Raw genomic sequence first — 18555 nt, 5'->3', positions numbered from 1 at the left:
TATTTAATTTATTTCAAATTGTCATTTCATGAAATAAGGCAATGGTTATTTTTATAAGCACTTCTGAGCGAAAAGCTCGATTTGAGCTGTTCTAACCGCTTGATGTCCATGGATTATTTGATGTAATAGGATGTTCCTCTTACGTATAATCTTTCATGAATTTATTTCAAAATGTCATCTTATGAAATAGGGCGATGCTTATTTTTATTAGCTAATCTGAGCGAAAATCTCGATTTGAGATTTTCTTACCGCTTGATGTCCGTTTTCTGTCGTGCGTTGTCTTTCGAGCGTCTGCAGTGTGTTTAATTAAACAAACATTGATATCCTGGCCCCAGGATTTAGATTAGATGTAAAGTTCTGTTTCGTACAGGAACGGCTAAGTCATGAGGATTTATAGGTGAAAAGACACGTTAAAACGCCCATACAATAAATAGCTATTGATCTTTACGGTAGTCAGTCTAAATGTTAAGCTCTACGATATGTAACTTTTATGGACACCGAACTTATAACAGAGCCGAAGGAATCAGATAAACTTGTTTACAATTTCGCAAATATAATACCCAGCAAGCATACTGAATATTTCAAATTCGCGAAATTTTAAACCAGCAACAGTATGTGTTTTAACGTTATATTTTGTTGATTTCAGAGCATGTGGATCGATTCTTCAGAGCCAAATCCGTTTCTAATTTAGATAGTTTCTCTGACGGTCTACTTTTTCACTCTTAGAATCATTGAATTTACTTCAAATTGTCATCTCATGAAATAGGACAATGCTTCAATTTATAGCTTAGCTGCGCTTAAAGCTCAATTTGAGCTTTTCTTACAGCTTGATGTCCGTGGTCTGATGTGCGTGGTCTTTTGTTCGTTTGTGAAAAATTTCTTATCTGCACAATTGTCGTTTCATTTATGATTTGATTTTAACCAAAAAAATGCACACAACTTGTATTACCATAAGATCTTGTTTCCTGTCTTGAACCAGCCATATCCCATATCCCATACAAATTATATGACATCATAGGACACAAAGCATATCTATTTAGCAGAAATTTAATTGATACACTTCCATTATGTTATTTTGAATTGATAGATTCAAACTGTTGTTCAAAATCATCATCTTAATTTAGTGTATTGATTACTCCTGTAGTAGCTTATTTCCTGAAATGTTCACTAATTTACTATAGAGCTCTGATATAGCCTAGTACTGTCTCCTTTCACAGTTCTTATTTACTTATTATAAAAACAGAAGACTTATGAATAAAGGCTATCCTTACCAAATCTACCCTCATTATTTTATTTTTACGTATTTTATTTTGATATCCCAGTCTCTGGATTTAGATAAGATGTAAGCTTTGTTTGTTAGAAGAAAATGTAAGTCATGAAGATTTATAGGTAAAAAGACATGTTAAAACGCCCACACAATAAATAGCTATTGATCTTTACGGTAGTCAGTCTAAATATTACGCTCTACAATATGTCACTTTTATGGACACCCGACTTATAACAGAGCCGAAACAAGCAGATAATCTTGTTTACATTTTCGCAAATATAAGACCTCGCAAGCATACTAAATATTTCAAATTCGCGCAATTTTCACTCAGCGAACGTATGTTTTAACGGTATATTTTGTTGATTTCAGGGAATGTGAGTTCAGTAGGCTTGGTCTCGCTTGACTTCAAACCACCTATCTTTGACGTATTAGGACGTTCCTCTTACGGTATAATCTTTTACGAATTTATTTCAAATTGTCATCTCATGAAATAGAGCAATGCTTTTCGTATCGCTTGATGTCCGTTGTGTGTCGTGCGTTGTCTTTCGAGCGTCTGCAGTGTGTTTAATTAAACAAACATTGATATCCCTGCCCCAGGATTCAGATTAGATGTAAAGTTCTGTTTCGTACAGGAACGGCTACGTCATGAGGATTTATAGGTAAAAAGACACGTTAAAACGCCCATACAATAAATAGCTATTGATCTTTACGGTAGTCAACCTAAATGTTACGCTGTACGATATGTCACTTTTATGGACACCCGACTTATAACAGAGCCGAAACAAGCAGATGAATTTGTTTACAATTTCGCAAATATAAGACCTCGCAAGCATAATAAATATTTTAAATTCGCAAATCTAAACCCAGCAAAAATAAGTGTTTTTACAGTATATTTTGTTGATTTTTTATGGATACAGTTTTGTCAAATTAAGAACCAATATTTCTAAACCACTAATTTTGTTTCTTTACAAATAGTTAGTTTTAATATCAAGACCTTTGCAACAGTACGGGGCAATACATTAAACCATTTACATCATATTACACAAGTAGATTGTTTATAAAGATGTTGTTCGTTTATCAATAATAATGAGAAGATTATTTTACGATTGATATCCTCTTTTTCATAGATGAAATATGTCAGTTCGTTAAGGTCTCGATGATCATTATTTTACAGTTTTTGTTATCCTTAGATGTGAACAAGTGCTCGTAAAACACGAAATGCCGCCCCCCAGCCCCCGCCCATCCCCTTCCCACCTCCTTGCCTTTAGTAACTGCGCAAAGGACAGAAATTATTTTGTCATGTGCACTAAATTTTGATGTACTGACTTCAAATCAATAACTATGGGTCATTTACCAGTCATAAGTGACCTCCGTTTAAAATGCGATCTTAGACCAAAGCATTTTCTAGTTATTTGGCAAAAACTTTCTACTGTTCTTGGTCAATTTGACCCTGAACTTTGTCCTACTGATCTCAAAATCAATAGGGGTCATCTGATGGCCATGATCAACTTATAAAAATCGTGATCCTAAGCAAAAGAGCACTCAAGTTATCGTCCGGAAATGATTTAACAATGTGACCTTGACCTTAGAACTACTGACATAAAAATCAATAGAGTTCATCTACTGGTCATCATAAACCTCCCTATTAGATTTCGTAATCCTAGGGCCGGGCGTTCTCAAGTTATTTTCCGGTAATTGTTGAAATGTTTCGGTTCACTTTTACCTTGACCTTTGGCCTACCTATTATAGTTCATGATCCTAGGCCAAAGCGTTCTTGAGTTATCATCTGGCAACCGTGTTTTGGGCCAATGTGACCTCATTCTTTGACCTACTAACCTCAAAATCGATCGGAATCATATTCTGGTCATATTCAATATCCATATCAAATTTTGTGATCATAGGCCCAAGCGTTCTTTAGTTATTATCCGGAAACCGTTTAACTGTTCTGGGTCAGTGTGATTTTGATCTTTGACCTACTGATCCCAAAATCAATGATAGGTTATCTGCTGGTTATGACTAACCTCCCTTTTAACTTTCATGATCCTAGGCTTAAGCCTTCTTGAGTTATCATTCAGAAAACAATTGGTCTACATACCAGCTGACCGACGGACAGACATCTGCAAAACAACCCTCCTTCTTTGACAGGGAGCATAATAAATAACCACTCCGTACGATATAGACTAATAAATGAGTATATGTTTTTGTTTTAATTTAAGATTAAATAGCTTTCAACGAAAGAACACCAGAAGCGTAGTCACGAGTGAATATGTAACATACCGAACAAAATTGTTAATATATTCATCTTTGATTTGAAATAACTTTTTAAACTAGTTTAAAATTTTTAGTATATAAATAATGTTTAAGGGTGAAAGATATTTAAGATAAAACAAACACAAATTTCTACTTAAGTTAACACACTTCGGGCTGTCTTAAGTGAAAATATCAGATACATTTTATGTTTAAATTATAACGAATCGTATAAAAACATATGGTGGGTATATTATCATCAGTATTATTTTTAAATTTAACATAGGCAAACGTATAATATATTTTTTATAGAAATGATAAGGTGTATTTTAAAACATGAGTAGATTCTAATATGATCAGGTTTGCCTATCATTGATCTTAATTACTATAAATGCACTGATTAAAATATACAATATCCTGAATATATATAACTACATGTTAATATATCTAATTGCATTGTTGTTTTAGGATGCCATTCAAATGCCTTACACTGATTTTGCTGTTTGAGTACATACTTGTATTTAACTTCCTTATATAAGCTTCGATCATTACCAAATTCGAATACAGAATGCAACGTTAATTGCCGGCTGAAGTTATAAAATCTTTATGCTCTTTAACTCCATGTTCTTTGAATCTGTACAGAAACATAATATTTCTTTAGATATTTTAATACTCGAAAACCAAACACAGTTCAGTCTAATAAACATCATCGAGTATAATTATAGATTATAAATTATTATTTCATGTAGATATCATTTGTTTTTAGATTCTGAGATAAGTTTGACCAGGAAAAATATCACAAATTTGTTGCCACTGGAATTACTACATGAAAACGTCTTTGGATATGGTATGGCAGATGCAGGTAAGTTCCAATATAAATACTTCAAAAATAACAATAATGTACCGAAATGAAATGATATCGGTATATGATGATTACTGAATTTTATTAGATTAATATTTTCTTTAGCCACTTATAATACGCTTGTTTTATAAAAAGGAGGTCAATGCGTATTATTTTTTTATCCAAAACGTGTGGGCAATTTGGTAGGCGAAGGTTTTTGCGTTCGCTGAACAACTATATCATATTTTTTTCAGAACTAAACCAACTCTATAAAACCCTGGTTAATTCTAAATACAAGCCAGGTCGGCAAAAGTATCTCCTGCGTTATGACTCTTGAATGAATCGAATTGAACAAGTTGGCTATACCAATACAATTATTACTTTACCATTATTTTTTTAAGTTAAACGATATTTCACAATAGCATCCGGGAAAAGTTTGAAAACTATTAATATCTTTCTTCAGAGTAATTGTTCTTGACAAAGTCATATATGCACAAACTTACAGTATCCATTCAATGACCTACTTCCATTGTGACTTTTTACGGATGTCACAGGGTGAGAAATGTGCAGTCAGTTCGGGGCTCGAACCCGGGACGCCTCGCTTACAGGGTGAGTGCTCTACCGACTGAGCTAACCGGCTGCCTGGCACATCTTCCCCCTATCGTGGACATACAACCCAACAAATTGGAAATTCTTCTTGAATTTCGGAGGTATATATATTGCAAGCGTCGTACTACTGACCAAGCAAGCATGCCACGGTTCCATGTTGGCACCACCAAATGTCAGCTGGAGCTCGAACCCGGGACCCCTCACTTACAGGGCGTGTGCTCTACCGACTGAGCTAACCAGCTGCCTGATACATCTTCCTCCCTAACGTGACCAAGTCCGTACCGTGACACGGATATAGTTTCGGTCACATGGCGACTCCTAAGTTTCCATCCAGGCAGTATGTAGGCCAGCTGGACGGTCTCCTCAAATGAAGGAATTCTACATCCCTTGTGAGGTTTCGAACGCACAGCGATGAAGGGCAAGTGAAGAAGACAGCGACCTTTATCATTGAATAACTAGTACATTATCTTGTTCATACATGTACCAGTATCTCTAGGGCTTAATATGCTTATTTTCCTCTTGGAATTAAAGAGGCCACTTGTATAAAATATTTGCTGCTCCTCAAAGAGTTTCTCAGACTGTTAGAATAGTTGGCAATCAAATTTAACTACCTGTCTATCTGCTATATTTATTATATGCCTATATAATTTCTGTAAAAGTAATCAACTTTTATCTAATGATTAAATATTAACAGGTAACAAAAAACGTATTGTATCTTTTAAATTCCGTATTGTATGCTGCCGGACTCCATTTTTTAAAATGCATGATCTGACACAGGTCTATAAATCGTGCACATAAAAACTTCACTTAGTTCCATTTTAATATCGATAAAGATTCAATACTTCGTTCAATAACAAAACAACAGATAAAAAACGTAGGAATATGTAATAAATGTGTCATTATAGCAGTACCTTAATCTGGAATTTTGTATTCGGCTCTCGTGGATTTTGCAAGGTCGGATCACACTCGGCCCTTGCACGCATCGTGATATCCGATCTGGTAAAAATCCACTTGAGCCGAATACAGCTGAAACTACTGTTATAATTACCCTATTATATTTTAAAGGCAAAATTGGTTTAGAAATGTTTACTCAATGTTTGAAAAAAGTTAATACGGATATTCTTTTTCCATGTTTAATCCACTCACACGATAACGTTTTTTTGACATCAAAACCATACTTCCAGGGTTACATTCTGCAATAGCCTTCTTAATCAGAACATGATATTATTTTATATGTATTTAAATGCATCAATTTTATTTCCGTGGCCTTGATGTCATTTTATTTCGTTCAGAGAAATTAGAAAATTCTCATGCTCTGCGAGTTAGTAAATATTGGAACATTTGCAACTTTTGATTCTAGATTTGTATAGCAAATGTTTCTCAAAGCTTATGAAAGAAATTATGAGCTGTACTGTGTATTTAAATGTTATCATTTTCAAAGCACAAACAATCAACATGATGATGTTGACTTTCTAAGCATAATTTTAATTTTCAATATATTTCAGGTTTAACTGTTATGTTGTTGTGTATTGTGTGCATTGATTTCACAATGTTTATCGCAATGATATGCCGCAGTGAAAAAGGTCGAATAATGAGATTTATATCGGCGTGTCGTGTGGTGACAAAAGGATTGCTGAGAATTCTAAACAGTAAGCACTTTTGTAAATTTTATTGATTGAATGACTTTCTATGCTTCCTGACCAAAAGGAGACTGTTTTGTTTGTGAAGCATATAGACGAGAAAACATTGTGTACTGAATCATTTTGTAGAATAAATCATACATGATTTATGGACTTCTGTCAAAGCATGCTATTTGAGTTTTTTGTTAAGATATAGTCGAAAACATTAACTCATATTGTCATTCACAGGTAAATGCTTTCATTGCTTTTGTAATAATTGACCTTTTCAAACGGATATTTTTATTTCGCAGATAACGGAAGACGACGTTTTAAGTCTTTATTGTTGATGTTGCACAAAGATACACGAATCAATGCAAAACGAAATCAGCACGGCAGTACAGAAAAACACTCGACTGCCGCTACAGATGTTGCCCCAAGTAAGTATGCTTATTTCTTCTTCGAACTCTTTATAAATGAGTTGAAATACACTTTGTGCAACCTTGCTGGAGATCTTCTAACATTGAAATGAGAGACTCCAGAACCTTTGGAAGCTAAGGCTAAAGGCACAAAATAAAATATCACTTTGAACATTCGGTTAAACTGAAATCATGAGCACATCACACTGAGTTTGATAAGATATATTCCTGGTAGACATTCCAGATATAAAATAGGTAGTAGGCTCAGATAACAAAATATTGTAGTAAATAAACAGAACGGTCGGGCTTGTCTGATGGCAAAAAAAACATTTTCATTTTTTCCCAGTTAAAATGTCATGCATATATTTATGTAAGCCATTTCATTTTTGATCTATACTTGACATTTTGGTCTTTTGCATTTCTTCTTATGTAAATAAAAACTAATTACACATGATTAGCTGTCAGTTTGGAAGAGGTTCGGTAGTAGCCTATATATCTTAGGAAATACATGACGTCTATTTTTCCTGGGGGTTTGCTGCTGTTGTTGTTGTTACTGCTGCTGCTGGTGTTGTTGTTGTTGTTACTGTTGTTGTTTAAAGGTCATTAAAGCATACAAGATTGATATCTTTCATTAAATTAGCCTTGCTCTGTGTGACACTGCCATAACACAAGTTTCTGGAACAGCTATGATACATGTAATATTTATTGTTATTGTCTTTAACGCTTTCAGCGGCGGATGCCAAGCGTACACTGTGCAAAGTTTGCTTGGATGAAGAAATGTGTGTTATGTTTCTACCGTGCTGTCATTTGGCCACATGTGAAAGTTGTGCAGACAGGTTACACTGTTGTGTTGTGTGTCGGTCATCGATAGAGGGATCATTCAACGTCACGATGATATAACTATGCTCTATTGGACATTCAACGTTACAATGTTGTAACATTCAGATAATTTACTTAGTCGGCATTTTGTTGATATCTATTTAATTAACAAAAAGACTTATTATATGGAGCTAGATCCTTATTTAAGATATGACATTTTGTAATTGCCACCCTTTAGTTTGTACGTCTAATTCATTTAAGCTCGATTGTGATAAAGGTTTCAAGCTTATATAAACCACTCTCTAGCCCGCTTTCTGGAAAACCCAATACGGATGTCATAATGAGAATGGGTGGTCTTGACCCTAGTTGGGCTAAGCGGCCGACACCTTGACCATTAGACCACCGCTCTTCTTTTATACGGAATTATTTAGAAATTTAAAGTGGACTACAGTCTAACCTGTATAAGTTGACACCTTTATATAGCGTGACCCTGTCTGTAATTGCCTGTCTAAAATCCGACGGATGATTATCCATGTATAATAAACCTTTTTATTATATACCTATATAAATTCTGTAAAAAATCGGCTTTTATTTCACAATTAAATATGAACAGACAGACAAAAAATCAGTATTGTACCTTTTTTAATTCCGTATTGTACCTTCCGTATAGTATGCTGCCGGACTATTTCCATTAATATGCATGACCCGGCACATTTCTATAAATTGCGGACATAAAAACTTCACTAAGTTCCATTGAATATCGATAAACATTGAAGATTCCGTTCAAGAACACAACAAGAATCAAAATGGCAAAGGTATATAATAAAAGGGTCATTATAACAGTAGCTAGTTCTGGGACTTTGTATTCGGCTCTCGTGGAGTTTGCAAGGTCGGATCACACTCGGCGCTTGCGCGCCTCGTGAGATCCGATCTGGCAAAATCCACTCGAGCCGAATACTGCATACCAGATCAAGCTACTGTGATAATAACCCTATTGTATAGCGTGACCGTGTCCAAAGGTGTTAACCGCAGGCAGAGATGGCCCATAATTGCGATACAGCGGTCACTGCCGGACAGCAAATACCACGCCTTGTGAATTATGTAAATATATTAATTATGTGTGTGAATAATACATAAACTTTTATTATGTTTTTGTCTTTTAATAAATGTTTATTTAATGTTTTTAGAATTGTATAAATATACTTATGAATGTTTTGAAACTTTTAAAGTGTACCTGATACAAACAAGAAAAATAAAAGTCAGTTCTGTTCTGATTTTCGATTAGCTTATATATAATGTCTGAAATGAAAACCTGGATATAGTGTTCACCTGTCTATAGTGGTCACTTTCATTCAGTCCTTCAGTCGACCGCTGTAGACAATATAGATTATATCTTATTTGATTTCCATATAAATTCTGCTTCTGATAGATACTTAGACATTGCAACAAGCTGAACAAAAAGAAAAATTTATAAAATAGTATGTAACTTCCAGTTTCATTGATTTTTAATCGCTCCTGATTATACATCCAAAATAGGTAAAGTGGGTAATAGAAGTTTACAAACTTGCAGTTTTAATTATTTCGGCTAAATAAATATGTTTTGTTGTAAACCTTTGACAAATGTAATACAATAGTTCTTATGTTCATATCATTCCTAGGACAAAGTTTATTTTTCACATTTACATTTAAATTATTTTAAACTGAAATCTCGGTTGGCAAACTGGATAGGAAAATCAAATCTTAAGAATACTTCTGGCGAAAATCGAAATGTGACATGCATTATGCACTCAGTGTAAATGATCATTTGTTTCACTTTCGAACAAATCCATTAGTTTATAAAAATCTGATCAACCAACTTAGACAACTTTTTAGTTCCTTTTTGTGTGTGAAAGAACTCAACTTTGTTGTAATTAAGAAAACGTTTTGTGTTAAGAAAACACTTTTTGTCCTTGGATGGATGCGTTGTGGTTGTTCTGTGTGGACATTTAGAATTTCCATACACCTATACAAAGAAATGTACCTTTCAAGTTGTTTAAATGCTTCAGATGTCTTGACTATTTCTCTATGAAAAAATCAGATAATTAAAATATTGTATCAAAGGGTGTATACTCAATGGTAAATTACACCTGTCGGATAGTGGCTATGACGTGAAATCTTTATCTTTAAGAAACCACAGTCTCTATGCGTTCTTAGTATGATTATATTTGTATTTATTTCCAATTTATCAATACGAGGGCGTTCAATAAATAATGTTTCTCCGTGTGTAGCTCCATAACCGGTATTCGGGAATACTGTGCCATTTTATGTCCAAAATATTGAGATTGTAATATGCAATTCCTTGATTCTACTATTCCACTGCTAGAACTGTAGTTCAATTTTCTGTTTAAACAGTTAAAACAAATCATCATCTTTACATAAACATTTGAAAACTAAAATAGAAAAATGATAACAGTATTAAATTGAGTGTGTACATTTTAATCAAATAATGATAAGTTGAGTACAATAAGCCTCTGCAAATTTGTCAGGTGTGATGTTCATCGTCAAAACAATTCTTGTATTTTAAGCTAATACTTAATTCTCGATTGCGATACAGGTTCTTACAACTAAGATTACACGCTCTCGAGATTCATTCCAGATGGAATCAACCTCGAGTGTAAATGTTTTAGTTGTATTGTAAAATGAAAAACACAATTAGTAGTCAAAAACAAACTCAGACTCATCACAAATTAATGCACCTCGTTGAAAAGTGATAGAATTTTGTGAATTTACAAGTTATTCTATTATTCCGAGACCCTGGATGCCCAGGACAAACCACAGTTATAATTAAGTTTGCTATAGTCCAGTATACCTGAGTACATCTCACTCAAATGATTATATTTTTACTTTCAATCTACCGATTTTTGTCATTCCTATGGCGTTTTGTTCCCCATAAATTGCTCTATAATGGGCTGCAAAACCGAATTCAAAAATAACCACCGGTTACGGAAGTACACACGGAGTAACATTATTTATTGAACGCCCCTAGTATGTCGCTGCGATGAACGTTTGGTATATAGCATCCCCACTTACATAATTAATGAATCTAATGGCCCTTTTTACTTTTCATTCCAACATGGCTCTATTTTATTGTAATTGAGGAACCGCCAAATGATATTCTGTGGGCAGATTTTTATGTACTCAAATCTCTGTTTTCATGTCTTACAAATCAGCTGTGACATTAAGTCCTTTTAACTGATTGGGACCAGAGAAGCGATATATATATATATATATATATAGAGAGAGAGAGAGAGAGAGAGAGAGAGAGAGAGAGAGAGAGAGAGTTATAATATGGAAAACGCAAAATCAAACTGAATTTTATAAGTTCATTAGGACAAAAGTTTGTCAACTGTATGTTTACTTATTAAAAGACCATAAAAGACGCAAAATGAAGGAAAGTAATAAAGAAACTAATCAAAATCTTCAGAAGGATGATTGAAATACTGGTTCACTAATAATTTATGAAAGTGCAGGTGTCTTTTATGATCACAAAATGTAGTAATATAAAATAATATCTAGTACATGTAATAGTATCTATTTGACAGAATTATTACTCTAACCAATCTTATGTTAATTAGATTTTAATACTACCAGTTACTTAGCTTTACAAATTCAAAGGGGTTTCCGATCGAACGTTACGCCGGTTACAGAAGCCGTAAGTCGAACTATGTATAATGAAAACAAGATGAAAATGTATCTTATAGAAAATTGAAGAGCTATAAAGAAAAAATTGAGAAATAAAGATAAAAGGGACATGGTGTTGACTGGAATTTATACAGCGCTCACGCTACAAACTCATATTATTTTCAATATAAATTCTACTAGCTTCGCTCAAAAAACTCACCGTCAGTATTTACAATATCTCAAAACCCAGTAATTGAAGTAATCCAAGAAGTCAATAATAAATTAATCTTGTTTTTACTTAAAGGTAAGATTGGAAACGGAAAAGTTAATAGCGTTACAACATGACAAATTAAATGAATATTACAACAAATGGAATGGATTCCCTCTACAAATAATACAACTACATAATATAAAACTCCTCCTAAAAACTTGTAGATTAGACTATGGCAGATGGATACAAATAGTAAATATAAAACACTATATCTGCTTATATCACATAGGTATACACGGATATATGTGAGTGTGTGTATGATTGTGTATGCGTATGTAGATTTGAGAGGTTGGTGTGAGATTGATACGAAATTTCAAAAGAGGTTTTCTTGATGTACATTAAACAAATGATAGTATATGAACATCAAATTATAAAAGTGAAATAATAGCAATAGACACATACTTGATATATAAACATTGTGAGTAATATTGTATATGTATTATGTAAACGTTATTATTATTGTCTGTATGATGTACATGAAGAGAATCAAAAAAAATCAAAAAAAAAATCTTGTTTTCTTTATTGCTAACACTAGGATAATGTTTCTTTATTCTTTACCGGGGGAGCCAGTGGTCTAGTGGTAAAAACACGCTTGACTGCCAATCCAGTGGTCCGGGGTTCGAATCCGTGTCCAGGAACTGGAAATTTCCGAGATGCTCTTGAGTGTCTCCCACCTGACTAAGATGCCTGTACTGGTTCTTCCCAGGTAAAAAACGGCTTAGCGTGTATCGGTTTTATACAACGGGCACGTTAAAGAACCAGACTGTCTATTCGCAAAGAGCTAGGCTAAGTTAGCCGGACAGGCCTTATCTATCTCTGTTCTCTCTGTCTGTTCTGGGGCCTTTATCTCTCTCTGTCCCTCTGGTCAGATCGCTCTGTGTCAGTAAAAGTAGAGGATGAATTTCGCCCCTTGGAAGGCTACGTTTGCTATATGTAAAGCGCCTTTGAACGTGTTTATCATGAAAAGGGCGCTATATGAATAATATTAATGATAATAATAATAATAAATGATTATAATATTTCAAAATTTTCCGAAAATATATATGTACTAATGTGGTCGGTGAGGTACATCAACCACGCCGTTTTACATTTTATTCGATATGAAATAAACAAAGTAGCACTTTACAAAACCGAAGCAAAAAGTATTATTTATTTCATTCTATAAAAGATTTGTAATAAGAAATGTGACATAACTTTCATTTTAACCATCTTACTAAACAGTGTGCCAATATAAGGCTAAATGGAGTTCATTCGATACTAATATCTTTAAATTACTAACATGTTGCCCAGACTGAGAGTTTCCTGAAAAAAGTAAACCATCGGGTTGAAGATCAACCTGTGCCTAATTTCTTTTAATTTTTTTGATATAGGCCGACTGACCATACTGTGAAAAAACAATCTTGCCTTCAAATTCTGGTTTTCATACGAAGCACAAAAATTATAGATTAATTCCAATTACCTCAGAAGTGCAAATGAACGATCCCCTAAACAAAGAAAAACGTCTAGCTATGTATATTATATATATTTATATGTATATGTATGCGATAAATAACGTTTGACTCGCAGACCTGAAAGAGATCATTATGACGTCAATAATGAAGTCAAATTGTCGTCCGAATCACTACTACCTGTAAAAATGATGTCCTATATTTTTTTATTAAATATTTCAATTATCATCAAATATCAACGGTGATTAATCGGACAGAAAACCACTCGAAGGCTTTGGTGACTTGAAAAATATGCTAATCTAAGGGAGACTAGTATAACGGAAACAATTTTACATATGTTTAGTGGTTTGGGAAACCTCTCAATTAACTGGGTTCCCACTACTCAGTTGAAATTAAAGAGTGAAACATTTCAAACTTTTTATTTGAAAATTTCACATTACAATGAGTGATGTAACGGAAATTTCTTCTCTTAAAAGGTATCTGCATGATACAAACTGTGAATTTGAGTGTTTAAAATATGAATGGAAACGTTTATCAACATTTAAAGACTTTCCAGAAGAGATTCCTATATGGACTATACCACTAGCAAAGAATGGAATATATTGCAAAGGCCGTTCTAACGAAGTGAGCTGCTTCTTTTGTAACTTCAAATACAGCTCTTGGGAAAATGGCAATAATGCAGCTTCATTACATGAAAATATGCCCTGTCCGCTTTTAACAGGTGCCAGTTGTAACAATATACCAATAGCTCGAGAGATTAACTCGACACAGGAGTCAACAGAAATGCAGAACGGCCCACCAGAAATAATCAGTGCCATGGAAAGAGATGAGGGCGCCAACCGTGCCGCCTCCTTACTGGATGGTCCAAAACATCCAGCCTTTGCAAATTATGAGTCGCGAGTAACTTCTTTTGAAATGTTCACAGGAGGAGATGGAAGTTACAACAAACTACTTGCAGCAGCCGGATTTTTTAATTGTGGTATTATTATTATTATTAATGGTGTTATATTTATTTATTCATTTATTTATATCAATTATATTATTTACAACAGATCTATTGTATTCCAGAAGAAACTATTTTCTATTGAGAATATGTGGTTCCTGCCGAGACGGATGGCTTATCCAATGAAGCTTGCCAAACCGGATAAAGTTTATCAATCTCGACAGGAAGCATGTATTCGCTTCATCCTTTTTCTACACCCCCCCCCCCCCCCCCCCCCCCCCCCACCACACACACACACACTAACTTCGGCACTAAGTCCTGTAGAAATACATCAACAGAGACTGAATAAACCTCTACTGTCAGGATATCAACAAGTTTATTCGACCACCGCTTAAATATTTTATTGTTGTTGTTTTAGGATGTGTGTGTGACGGGGGGGGGGGGGGGCGGTGTATCGGCGTTTTGCATCAGTGTTTCAATTATGTAATGGCGCACAGTTAACCTTACCTGTGTTCCTGATTTCTGTACCAGTACAAACCTGTTCTCCGCAAGTAACTGTCAAAACTTCCCCGCATGAATCGAATGTGGAGGACGAATGATTTTTGACACAATGTCTTTTATCAAATCGTCACGGAGAACATACAGCCAGCACAGGGATCGAACTCATGACCCCCGCGTTTCGTAGACCTGCGTTGTCCCTATTGAGGTGCTCTCTCATTCCTCTTTCCTGTCACTGTAAATGGTTTCATGACTGTAGGTGAAATATTCTCAGATAACTAAAATATAAACTTTCAAGCACTTCATGTGTATTTTTTACTAAGTCAAGTAACATGACTCTGGTCTGGCTGAGTGAAATCCAAAACAGAACACCAAATGTACAACATTCTTCTAACGTTTTATGAGTCTAGGTCAAATACTTTTTAGATACATGTGACACAAACTTTTATACAATGCAATGTATACTTTTTACTAAGTCAAGGGTCATAACTCTGGTCCTGCAGAGTGAAATGCAAAACAAAATGCAGGTGAGCAAAGTCAAATGCTGAAAAAATATTCCTAAATTATCGAAGGAAAAGAAATTATGTGGTCACTGTGCACTGTATGTTTTTACATTCCGCCCTAAAATCAGTAAGTATGAGTCATTTACCAGTCATAAGTAAACTATGTATCAAATGTGATCTTAGACCAAAGCATTCTGTTGTTATTTGGCAACAAAAAAGGTCTACTGTTCTGGGTCAATGTGAGCTTGACCTTTGGCCTACTGAACAGGTTTTATATCAAAATGTAAAGAACAGCTAAATTACAGACACAATGTGATAAATTATATCAAATAACCATATAATATGTCAGAAGTCAGAAGCAAAATACAAGATAAAGCTTTTTTTAATCACTCTTTTATAGGCAATTCAATATTCACGTACTTGTCTACATGTGAAGTCCTGTTTATTGGGGGGGGTTTATTGATAATCCAGCGACATCATTTTTTCATCAGTTAATACATATTTTAATCCTTAAATTTAGTCACAGTTTTGTTTTTCATACAAATACTCATCCTAAAACTACATCGAGGAACCCGGTCTAAACAGAAATTGGACTCGCCTCAAAAGACTAGTATATTACCAGTTTGAATTATGCAGTTATATGTATTGCTCTAATTTCCTAACATAATTTCTCCTTCGAATGCACCTAAACAACTTCACTTTTCGAGATAGAATCATAAGCAGGTATTGAATCTGAATTATTATTGATGGCTTCGTTTTTGTTTAAAGATTCACTGACTACCTAAAATTTCGTTTCTTTACAGGCTTATTTATTTGTTCGTTTGTTTGATTTTGGTTTAGCACCGTTTTTCAGCAGTTGATTCAGTTATGTAAAAGTTGACAGTTATCGTAACTAGGGGATAGAATCTGTACCAGTACAAACCTGCTCTCTGCAAGTAACAACCAACTTCACCACATGAATTAGCGGTGAAGAACGAATGATTTCAAACATTATGTTTTTTATCAAATCGTCATGGTGAACATAGGTCCCGCCCGGGGATTTACTGGCCTTAAGACAACAATATATAGTAATATCTTTTGCATCATCTGTATCGAATAGGTTTTAAACATTCTGCAAGGTGTCATTATTGTGGATTTGACTTGAGATACCGTCCTGAGCTGGACCCTTTCGAGCAACATGCTGCTTTATATGGTAACTGCCGATATCTGGAAGAACAGAGAGGCCTTGCTTTTATAAAAGAGAACCAGGAAAGGCATTCAAAGGGTCAAATGATAAATCGATCGGAAAGATATCATGATAACACAGGGGTAATTATTCTGAACAAGTAGTTTAAACATTTCGTTGTAATTATGTCATATGTTTTTTATTACAATGCAATAAAAAGTGAATATGCGATGTTATCATAATGCATAGAATACTATTTTGTTACAGCTAAACATATATCTTTGCTCATTTAGTATTTTGAAGGTCACTTGATATTTTCACGAAGTGCTCGTTAGCTAAGTTACCTTATTCATAATTTCGAAGCTTACAAAGAAAGGAGGAAGTCGAAAGATCGTTAGGATTCTTTCTTACAAAGTTCATTTCAAATTATGTTTAAAAATTATCAAATTAGTTCTATATGGTTAGAGCCATCCCCTTTTTAACAGAATTAATGTGTGTATTGTCATTTCACACATTGCTTCTTGGTGTGTTATTAGTAACAAATGTACCTATAAATGCAAATTTACAATTCCCTTCAGATGCCCTGTTTCTGCCAGGACGACGAGGAACAAACGCCTATGATAGATAATACAAATGATAAATCTGAAACAAATCAACAATCATCAGGTGAGCTCAAACATTTAATTGATTATTCAGAATTCACATACGTAAACTTGTATGTAACCAGTAAGCAAAAACAATAGAAATCATTGAGTTATATTTTTTTTTTGTAGTTTTTGTGTTTACAATGGATCCGATACAGATACAGATACAGTCCATAGAGCGAACTACAATGTTATTGCATCACCTTCATCTTATGTATAGTAGTTTTAAAACGTTATCGTTTAGGTTTGTGTAATGTTAAACGAATTATGAAAATTACAAGCGGAATATTTTAAATGCCATCAGAATAAAGTTCATCACCGAAGTAAACAAATAAACATGTGATAGATAGAAAGGCCCGAACAACTGGTTTGGATTATCTGCCTTTACTGAGTTATTTCGATACTTGAGTAGTAGGTTTGGTACTTCCATACCCGAATATTGTGGTAAGCGTGCATAATATGGTAGATATCTCTGTTCCATACATTTACCAAATCTAGCGTATTAGTAAAATAAGAAAGAATACAATGCTGATTTGACTTAAATATATATAAAGCTCATATCAGTATGATAAAAGATGGTAGGATGATTGCTTCAAATGCACATTTTCAATGCAAAACTATGTTCTTCAGTGGAAGAAAAAAATATTTGTGCTTCTAGAGATTCCAATAGACAATACTCGGGATAATATACTTTACATTTAATGTTTTAAACGTCATCAAAACAGAAGAAACTTTGGAATTTTATTCCTTACTTTAAATGTTAGCTGTAATTTCGCCAGAAGGGTGTCAAAAGATCATTTGATAGCATAAAAAAACGCGAAAAAGCAAGACAAATCGGGCTCGATTTCAATGAGTATGTTCATTTTATGTAACGAAATCCGTAACACTCCTCATATCAGCTAACGGGTCTTTACTGCACATATTTACAGTATTACGTGTACAAAAGTACTGACACGCACCTGAGATAGTATTACTAATACTTTACAAAACAGGCGGAACTTTTTCATTTTCTTCTTTCAGTGTTGTATACCAACAATCCTTACAATACAGGCGCAAGGCCAAAGATATCTGCTCCAACAGGCTCGCTTTCAATCCAAGAGTCTAGAAACGGTAGGGAAAATGCACAGAAGATCATATGCAAAATATGCTTTGAAAGAGAGGTACAGATAGTATTTCTACCATGCAGACACCTAGTTTGCTGCGGGGTCTGTGCACAGGAACGCAAAGTATGTCTTGAGTGTCAACAGAAGATCAAAGAACAGAAAAGAGCTTTTCTATCATAGCCGTTAAAACCAATGTTGAACAGTAGATTCTCTTCTCTGTATGCGTGCGCGTGCGCGTGTGCATGCGCGTGCGTGTGTGTGTAGTATTCTATATCAGTCATTGTTTTCATATCTTAAATTGAGCAATGCATAGCCAAATACAGTTTTTCGAGTATTTGCTAATTATTTCATTAACTACGATTGACATGTTCAAAAATGTCAAAATATCCTTTTAATAAAAATGCATTGATTTCTCAATACCAGAACATATCATATAGATTTATGTTGTTATCCTCTAGGAAATAGGTAAAAGTAAATTGTTTTCAGTAAGAATGTTCGAGAT

At 34.3% G+C, this 18555-nt stretch overlaps 2 protein-coding genes across 2 annotated transcripts in view; both read left to right on the top strand.

Moving 5' to 3' along the window:
* Positions 1–9092, top strand: part of LOC123565576 (uncharacterized) — a 46587-nt gene extending 37495 nt beyond the window's left edge. Inside the window, exons 6-10 of the mRNA XM_053550345.1 lie at positions 1637–1714; positions 4281–4376; positions 6470–6613; positions 6895–7020; positions 7730–9092. Of these exons, the coding sequence (XP_053406320.1) occupies positions 1637–1714; positions 4281–4376; positions 6470–6613; positions 6895–7020; positions 7730–7899 (614 nt within the window). The 3' untranslated portion in view covers positions 7900–9092. The remainder of the gene's footprint in view (positions 1–1636; positions 1715–4280; positions 4377–6469; positions 6614–6894; positions 7021–7729) is intronic.
* A 4478-nt stretch (positions 9093–13570) lies between these two features.
* Positions 13571–18298, top strand: LOC123565926 (baculoviral IAP repeat-containing protein 2-like). The gene is made up of 4 exons (XM_053549408.1): positions 13571–14176; positions 16241–16449; positions 16885–16972; positions 17971–18298. The coding sequence occupies exons 1-4, from the start codon at positions 13639–13641 to the stop codon at positions 18231–18233; spliced, it is 1098 nt and encodes a 365-aa protein (XP_053405383.1). The 5' UTR covers positions 13571–13638; the 3' UTR covers positions 18234–18298.
* The last annotated feature ends 257 nt before the right edge of the window (positions 18299–18555 follow it).

Source organism: Mercenaria mercenaria, chromosome 8, assembly GCF_021730395.1.
Source record: "Mercenaria mercenaria strain notata chromosome 8, MADL_Memer_1, whole genome shotgun sequence".
NCBI classification, from domain to species: Eukaryota; Metazoa; Mollusca; class Bivalvia; order Venerida; family Veneridae; genus Mercenaria; species Mercenaria mercenaria.
The sequence above is the reverse complement of the archived record's forward strand: the minus strand, read 5'-3'. Positions and strand labels throughout refer to the sequence as shown.

Bases quoted from the DNA above. Each gene is read 5' to 3' on its own strand.
- LOC123565926 (XM_053549408.1), top strand. From the start codon at position 13,639: ATGAGTGATGTAACGGAAATTTCTTCTCTTAAAAGGTATCTGCATGAT. The intron at 16,450-16,884 runs GTAATTATTCTG...AATTCCCTTCAG, and splicing joins GATATCATGATAACACAGGG to ATGCCCTGTTTCTGCCAGGA. The intron at 16,973-17,970 runs GTGAGCTCAAAC...TTCTTCTTTCAG, and splicing joins AACAAATCAACAATCATCAG to TGTTGTATACCAACAATCCT.